The 8,636-nt window shown below is 40.0% G+C and overlaps 1 protein-coding gene across 1 annotated transcript; it reads left to right on the forward strand.

Moving 5' to 3' along the window:
- Positions 1-598: 598 nt before the first annotated feature.
- On the forward strand, positions 599-3,171 carry LOC111894283 (SUN domain-containing protein 5). Its single transcript, XM_023890363.3, has 4 exons — positions 599-1,007; positions 1,321-2,630; positions 2,717-2,802; positions 2,874-3,171. Exons 1-4 carry the CDS (start codon positions 833-835, stop codon positions 3,100-3,102), a joined length of 1,800 nt encoding a protein of 599 aa, XP_023746131.1. The 5' UTR covers positions 599-832; the 3' UTR covers positions 3,103-3,171.
- Positions 3,172-8,636: the final 5,465 nt, after the last annotated feature.

The following is an 8,636-nucleotide window of genomic DNA, read 5'->3' on the forward strand; positions in this document are numbered from 1 at the left end:
ATAATAGGCTTGAAATTTACCTTGAAGCATGTGATGCAACTGCAAATCAAAATGATTCCAGTAATTTAGTAATTGTGAATAAACCCTACAAACTTTCTCATAAACTTAACTTCTTTGAGAAAATCTAAAGTCATCCGGTATGGAGACTTTTTCATACGTATCTATCCTACGTGGAGATACTTTTCACTAGTGAACACCACACTAAAACCTAGTGGTTGTCTTGTGGAGTGGTTGCCTTCATGGGCAATCACAAAGGTGTTAGAGATTGATTGTGTCTATCTCTCTCTTCCTTCCCTTTCTTGTTCACTACATGTTCATTAGTAAACACCATCCATGTCATTCATGTTATCATAGTGGATCGTCTAACCAAAAAGGTAAAAAGAAATTCACAAGTCCTACAAAAACTGAAAATGATATGAAAAGGGATTTGCACAATAAACTTAATGACTCTCTCTCACTCCTGAAATTTTTGGTTCCTCGGACAACAAAGTGTAAATCCATGAAAAGAGAGGGGAATTAACCAAAAATGGTACTAATTTTCAGTTTGCACCCTTGTAAGCTTGAGGGTAGACATAACGTGTCGTCATTGTAAGGCATGGCTTGCAAATCTTCATCGTGAATTCTTAATTAGAAAAACGCGGCCATAAGTGAGTCGGAGGAGGAGAGAAGGAGACATGGCCTTAACCTTAAGCAGAGCAATATATTTGAACGAGAGAGAGCGAGAACGAGAACGAAAACGAGAGGAAAGAGGGTCGCTTCTAAAACCTACAACAGAGTGAACGTTTCCCGTCTACTCTTATGGGTGATCATATAACTGTGAGTTTGATGAGAGATGCAGAAACCCATCACCCCCACAAATGTCAATTTACACACCAATAATTATCTTTTATTCCAAGAGGAACAACACGACCAAAGCTTTTTCAAGCTCTCTTTGCCTTTAATGATCTCATTTTGGTTACCTTTTCTGCTTGTCCTCTCTACATTCGGCTTCAATCATGGCAACGAAGGTCTCATTCTTCCCTTTTTCTGTTTTCTACTTTTCATTTCTACCGTATACTGCTTAATATTATGAATTTGAAATGCCCATTTCTTAATTTGGAACTTACGTCGCATTTTAACAACCCTGGTTGCCCTAATTTTACCGTATCTTTTTAGCCCTGTACCGTATCTTCATCGTGTGAATTCTGAGATTCCCATTTGTTAAATTCAGCTTAGTTTATTTACCCAATTTGATATTGGCGTCGTTTTATTTCATTTTCAAATTTTCTTCTCTAGGGTTTTCAATGATTAATCTTAATGTTGTTTATTCACCATTTCCAGGGAATGTAGATGCATATAATAGGAACTTAACTAATACTAACACTACTACTACTACACATCCGTATATGAAAGAACAAGATGAAAATCATACAGATAGGGTTCTTTTAGAGTTCAATGTATCCGATTCTGGTGCTGCCTCTCATGATCATAATAGCTCTGTAGATACCGAAAAGAACCATGTTCAGGGAACAAGTCCGGTTGAAGAAGTAGTTTCAAAAGTTTTAGGTTACTCTGCATTAGTTTGTGAGAGAGAACTTCAAGATAGTTACATGGAAAAGAAACAAGAAGACATCCAAAACGGAAGGGCCCATCTCACATATCTTGATCTTGATGAGTTTAGAAACAGCACACAGCAAGATATTGGTTTAAATGGTGCACCAAGTGGGTTAGTCAACATAACCCATAGGCTCGAGCCAGATGGAACCGATTACAACTATGCATCTGCATCTAAAGGTGCAAAAGTTTTAGCACACAATAAAGAAGCAAATGGAGCAAGCAACATCTTGGGTTTAGATCATGACAAATATCTAAGAAACCCATGTTCTGTTTTGGAGAAATATGTTATCATTGAGCTTTCAGAAGAGACTCTTGTTGATGCTGTAAAGATTGCAAATTTTGAACACCATTCTTCTAATTTCAAACACTTTTCATTATCAGGAAGCTTGGTTTTCCCAACTGACATATGGTATCATCTTGGAGATTTTGTTGCTGAAAACGTTAAACATGACCAATATTTTAAGTTGCCTGAACCCAAATGGGCTAGATACTTGAATTTGACTTTAATCAGTCATTATGGGTCAGAATTTTATTGTACACTAAATGTAATTGAAGTATATGGGGTAGATGCAATTGAAAAGATGCTTGAAGATCTTATTGTGACTTCAGAAGAATCAACAAATCTTAATTCAACTGCATCCCCTGCATCACAATCTACAGGTCCCAAAAAGGGAAATATTATTGATGGTGAAAAGGGAAACATTGAGGCTACTAGTAAAAAGATGGAAGGTGTTGATGATGGAAAAAGGGTTGATGATGATGTGGCAAAGAAATCCCTGAGTGTGACTAAAATACCTGAACTTGTAGCAAAAGGTAATGGAAGAATGCATGGTGACGCTGTTTTAAAGATTTTGATGCAAAAGGTTAGACTACTTGAAAAGAACTTATCTTTATTGGAGGATTACATTAAAGAACTGAACAAGAGACATGGGGATGTTCTTCCTCATCTTGATGTTGAGCTTGTGAAATATTCAACACTTGTGGAGAAAACAAGAGCAGAAATCAAGGAGCTTTTGTTATGGAAGGCGACTATGGTACATTCTGTTGTTTTAATTTTTTTATAAGTTTTTAAAGTGATGAACTTTATTATAATAAAAAAACTTATATTTATACTTATCAGGAAAAGGAAATTGCTGACCTGGAGTCGTGGAAGGCTTTTGTGTCATCCCATCTGGAGTCTATTGTGAAAGAAAACGCCATGCTCAGGTTAAAAAATATAACTTTTTTTTTTCTTTTGTAGTATAAAAAAGTAAAAAAAAATGATTTACTGTTTCCAGGCAAGCTATTGCAAAGGTTGCTGGTGATCAAGAAAGTCTGGACAAGGCAGAGCTGACTGTGTTGAGTGTGAGTGTTTCTTTTGTTGTTGCTGCCATCTTGAAGATTGTTTCAGACAGACTCTGTAATAATTCATCTGGACATTTCAAAACACAAAGGGAGGATAGAAGTTGGAAATTGTTGGTTATTACGTGTGTTGTCACTGGGGTCGTTGTTTTTAACCTGTATTGACCAAGATTAATGTACTATTATTCCACATCAACAATATTGAACCCATAGAAATGTTACATTTTAGAACAAGTATTGTATTGATGTAGACTTGTAGTTCTTTTAGGCTGCGTTTGGTTAGCAGCAAAAGAATTCGAATTCGAGGGAAAAGGATTTCAATTCCCTCGAATTCATGCGATTGGTTGGACTTGGAGGGGCAAAGGGATTCTTGAATGAAATAAACTTTCCACTATATGGAGGAAAGTGAATTCCTTCCAATGTTGGATGAAAAACTTTCTTTCATGTTAAGGAAAGTGACAGATTACAAAAATACACTTTTTACTTATCAGAAAACCAACACCCACCACTAGTGCTACCGACCACAAACCGTCACTATCATCGCCACCGCCACCTACCATCACCGCCATCACCATCACTAGGGATGAAAGTGGGTCCAAACTCGGAACAGGTTAATGAGATTTTGTAGAACCAGAAATCGGCTGACACCACCACCACCATTACCATCACCCACCACTACTACCATCGTAGACACCACTTCCACCGCCACCAACCCTACCGCCGTCACCACCACCACTACCGTCGCCGCCACCACCACTACACCGCCGCAGCCGCCACCATTGTTGCTGCCACCGCCACCACCATTACCATCAACCAATACAACTAACACCACCGCTACCACCACCACTATTGTCGATATTTTCCTATTTTTATAAATTATATATCGTATTTTACATATAAGTTAGAAAATAAAAATAAAATTAAGTAAAACAGACAAAAAGGGTAATGTTGTTTATATGGATTCCAATTCCATTTCTACGAACCAATTTTTTTTTTTTGGAATGTATTCTAATTCAATTTCCTGCCACCCAAACAGGATATGTAATTGGATTTAAATTTCTGATAGATTTGTTTTCCAATTCCTTTAGAAACATTCTGTGAACCAAACAACACCTTAGAGTTTATGTTTCTGGCATTTCGGTTTTTGAAAGAGTTGAAATTAACCCTTCCCTTGAAAAAGATTACAAACAAAGTGAGTGGGATTTTGAACATTTTTGTTCAGATATGGTAATGACTCATCATTCTAATCATCCTAAACACTCCCTGTCTAGCCATGTTCCATCTTGAGAGGAATTCCCTCTTCAACAAAAATTCTTGGAACCTTCAAAAAACTAGAATACAAGCCTCATGCCATAGCCACTAAGACTTATCTTGAATACCAACCAATCTCGAATAATGTTCAAACATGGATCCATGAACAAACTTTGTCCTCGTATCAAGATGATTATCTATTGATATTGTTTTTCGTGATATCATCTTTAGCAATAACGTATAATATAGTGATGTTTAATGTCAAGGTGTATTTTTCTCTCATTAAATATAGAATCCTTGCATATAACACTTTGCTTGTAATAGAAAATGGCAGTACAAGAGGCATCTCTACAAAGCTCGATGCACAAACCTCTTAACCATGTAGCTTCTTTACATGCTTCAAAAATAGCCATATATGCTAATTCAGTAGAGACTGTATAGTAGTTGAGTGAGTAGTTGACAAAGCCACAATACTAGGGGTGAGCTTTTTAACCGAAAACCAAACTGGAACCGGTTGGTGTAACATCCGGTTTTCGATTGAGTCGATTTAGGGTTTCACGGAGTCGATGCATGGTTTTTAGGTAAAACCAAGACTCACGACGTAAAGCCATAGAGAGTTCACGACATGAGCAACGAACAATGAAGATTCTGATTTAAGCTGAGCTCACGATGTGACCATTAAGAGATCACGACGTGAGGTACGCTTGTAACGCCCGGTTCCTAGTACGTATTTTAAATAAGAATTTTGCACTTTTACTCTGGGGCTCGACGAGTTGGAGGCCCCAACTTGTCGAGTGGAGGCAAAACTTGGACGCGGGTGGAAGAATCTACTCGCCGAGTCAGAAGCCCCTACTCGACGAGTAGACTTGTCTGGATGAAACCCTAAATTTGAGGGTTTGCACCCTATTTAAACTACTTATAGGGCCTCCAATCCAACCCCCATCACCCTCAAACTCACTTCACGAAACCCTAATCAATTATTGAGTGTTCTTGAGCTTTATGTGCCATTTGTGTGTCTTTGAAGCTTGAGAAGGAAGAGGAGGATTGGGAGATCAAGAGAAAGCAAGTAGATCCAAAGGTTTTGGCACACTTCCAGCTCATTTGAGGTATAAAGCTGATACCTTGACTATTTATTTCTTAGATCTCTATTTAGGGCTAGTTTCTACCTTTTCTAAGTCATAGTGAAGCCATTTTCGGGATTGTGTACATCTTTAGGGTTGTACATTCAGATCTTGAACCTTTAAGGGTTCACATGGCATAAAGGTGCCAACTTTAAGGACATGGGAGTCCCATGCACCATGTAGACTTCATTTTGGGTCTTTATGAGCTAGTTAACCCATGCATGCACGTAAAGTTTGTATCTTTACGTGCTATATCGACCCTAGGAGGTTAGATCTATGTTCTGGATGCATTAAGCCTGACTGAAATCGACTGGATAGTCATGGGCTTTAGGGGACTCGACGAGTCGTTCATGGGACTCGGCAAGTCGGGCTATGGTTCCCCAACCTTTTTTGTTTCTGATCGAACTGGTTGAGTCTAGAAGAGGACTCAACAAGATGGATGTGAATATGGACTAGAAGATCAAAGAACTCGGCGAGTTCAAGGAAATGTCCCAACTATATGAAGAAGAACTCGACGAGTTGAAGGAAGAACTCGGCGAGTCAAGGAGTAAACACTTCAACTTGTATGAAGCAGGACTCGACGTGTTCAAGGATGAGCTCGGTGAGTCATAAGCAAAAGGTCCCGATTCTGTATGAAGGAGAACTCGACGAGTTCTTGAAAGACTCAACGAGTAGGATCGAAGTTCCAGGATGTTGTGGGTTATGGAACTCGACGAGTTGGTGGACCAACTCGGCGAGTTGAGTCAACCAGATTTGACTTTGACCAGGGTGTTGACCTTGACTTTGACTTTGACCTGAGTTGACCCTTGAAAGGGTTAAGGATATGAAATGGTGATTAGGGGGGGTTATTATGTGTAGGAGTTTAAGAGGAGTTGATCCCAACACCGAGGACAGTTAAGACACTTCACGACATTGAGGTGAGTTACCTTCCAGTAGAAGTAGGTCTAAGGCACCAAGGTCGACCCACTAGTAAGAGTTATAGTATAGATAGTTGTCTCCGTGATAATTATCTGATATATTATTATCTGTTATGATAATGTGCTAGCCTGATATGATGTATTGTGATAGTAAGGGAATAGTCCCCATATCCGGTCGATAGGGCCAAGGGGTAATGTGCTGGACTCCCCCCCAAGTGGTGCAGCCATCACTAGACTTCCCCATGGCTTAACCGCCACTATACTCCGGGCGAGTGGCTCAGCCGCCACCCGCCGCCGTCAGCCACCACCAGCACCAAGATGGTTCCCTCCAGCTATGGAGAACCATATAAGATCTTCTAGCTGATCTAACTTGACTGTCGGAGCTCGCTCCCGGGGCACAGTCCCTGGGGCGGCTCTAACGCGTCTCTCTGATGTGATGTCAGATCTCCGCCGCAGCAGAAGACCAGAAGACTCACCGGAGGCTGATGTTCCATCATTTGGCGCCATACCGGACCCGAGCAAGTAGCAAAAGCCTCCGTTTCAAGCTCATTCTTCCTAGATCTGTTCAGATACGTTGAGTTCCGCATCAGGTTTTCTCAGATCTGTTCATTCTTATCCCTCATTTGATCAGATCCGTTTAGATCTGATTAGCTATGTTTTAGAACTCTTGATCTGATGTGTTTTCATTCAGATCCATAGATCTACTTCGTTTTTAGCTCAGATCTCCTGATCTACTTAGTGTTTTTGTTCAGATCTGTGGATTTGCTTTGTTTCTTAGACCAAATCTTTGGATTTGTTCTAGTTTTGGTTCATTCAAAGATTTTTCGAGTTTACAAAGGCATTTTAGATCAGTTTTGTTTTTCCTTTCAGTGACCCATTCAGTAAGTTGGGGAGAAAGGAAATTTTATAAGTTTATCATTTTATCAATTTCATATTATCAAAAAACCCCTTTCCAAGTTGTGCATTTTCGTGTGTGTTTTTTGCTTTCTGTATGGCTTGTACAAAACCTTCAAAAACAAAAATAGAAGAAGAGAGGAAGGAGGTATTTATGAGTTTTTACCATCCATTTTTCTGTTCATATAATATCCAAGTTCATTTCAGAGATGGTTTATGTGTACAAGTTCATTTAAGTTGTGAACACAACTATGTTACTTGTACCTTCCAAAATCCATCAAATGGTATTTTTACCTCAAAGTTTTACCTTACCCTTCTTAAAATTTGCAGCTTAGTAAAAAAAATGTGGTGGAAGAGAAAAGTGTGTCTCCGTTTTCTTTTTAGCCAATTTTATATAAAAAAAGAAGAAGATGGAGACGAGTTTTATAAGAAGAACTGAGATCTGTAAAAGAAAAAAAAGAACATATGTATATACAAGAGAAAATGTTTACAACTAATATTACACATTATACAAAAAAGATATCAAGAACTACACTCTAAAAAAAGGGATGAAAAGATGGTGTATACAGTGTACACCATAAACGGACAACAACATTTTCAGTGGGACCCACCGGTCCAATTCTTGCGTAGACAAAAGAAAAAAGGGAAAGATGGTCTATGCACCCATATGCTTGCACACACAAGACAAGATCCGGGTCCTACCTAAAGTCAAGGGACCATTAGTTGGACCCCATCGGGTCTATCTCCCCATCCAGAAAAGGCGAGTCACCTCCGTTACCCCCTCCAATCAGCCAGAGTTACAACACTACCAACCATCGCCGATCAATCGCCATCTTTGACCTCGATTAGTGCCCATTGACTTGTTGGACTTCGATAGTGACCTTCACCCCTTGCAGTGATCACCAACCCAGCAACCCCTGATCGTTGGTCGCTCATTGGCGCCCAGCGACAACAGCTCCAACTGTCTACCACCGCCTATTGCCGCCAGCCGTCACGATAAACCTCCTTCAACAACAGTACCATCTCCACCTACTCAACCCAGATCTTACGGACCTTCAATCGCCGACAGCGTTCACCAACTTTTTCTTCTTGATTCCATGCCGACGACCAGATAACAAGCGCAACCCAACATCACCGCCCATCCCGATCACTTCCTCCGCCGATAGCGATCGTCACCACAAGCCTCATCGATCTGCCGCCCTCTGCTTTCTCCCTTCATCTCTGGGAATTGGAACTAGGGACAGTCGCCTTTGTCTCAACACCATTGATCACTACCGTTGACTTCAGAACCATCTCCGGTCAATTATGTTTCTTTTATGTGTCATCTCTGAGTAAATCGGGTGAAGCTGGACTCAAAATTAGCAAACAGGGGTGGCGCACATGTATACCTTCCAACGCCCTAGTACAGCTCACAACCTCACTCACGTGCACATTCAAAAGAAAAAAGGAGCTGGGCTAATACCTATTCTCCAAATGGGCTCCTACAAAGCTATTGGGATTTTCTCTTATTCGGGAT

This window comes from Lactuca sativa, chromosome 3 (genome assembly GCF_002870075.4).
Source record: "Lactuca sativa cultivar Salinas chromosome 3, Lsat_Salinas_v11, whole genome shotgun sequence".
Taxonomy (NCBI): Eukaryota; Viridiplantae; Streptophyta; class Magnoliopsida; order Asterales; family Asteraceae; genus Lactuca; species Lactuca sativa.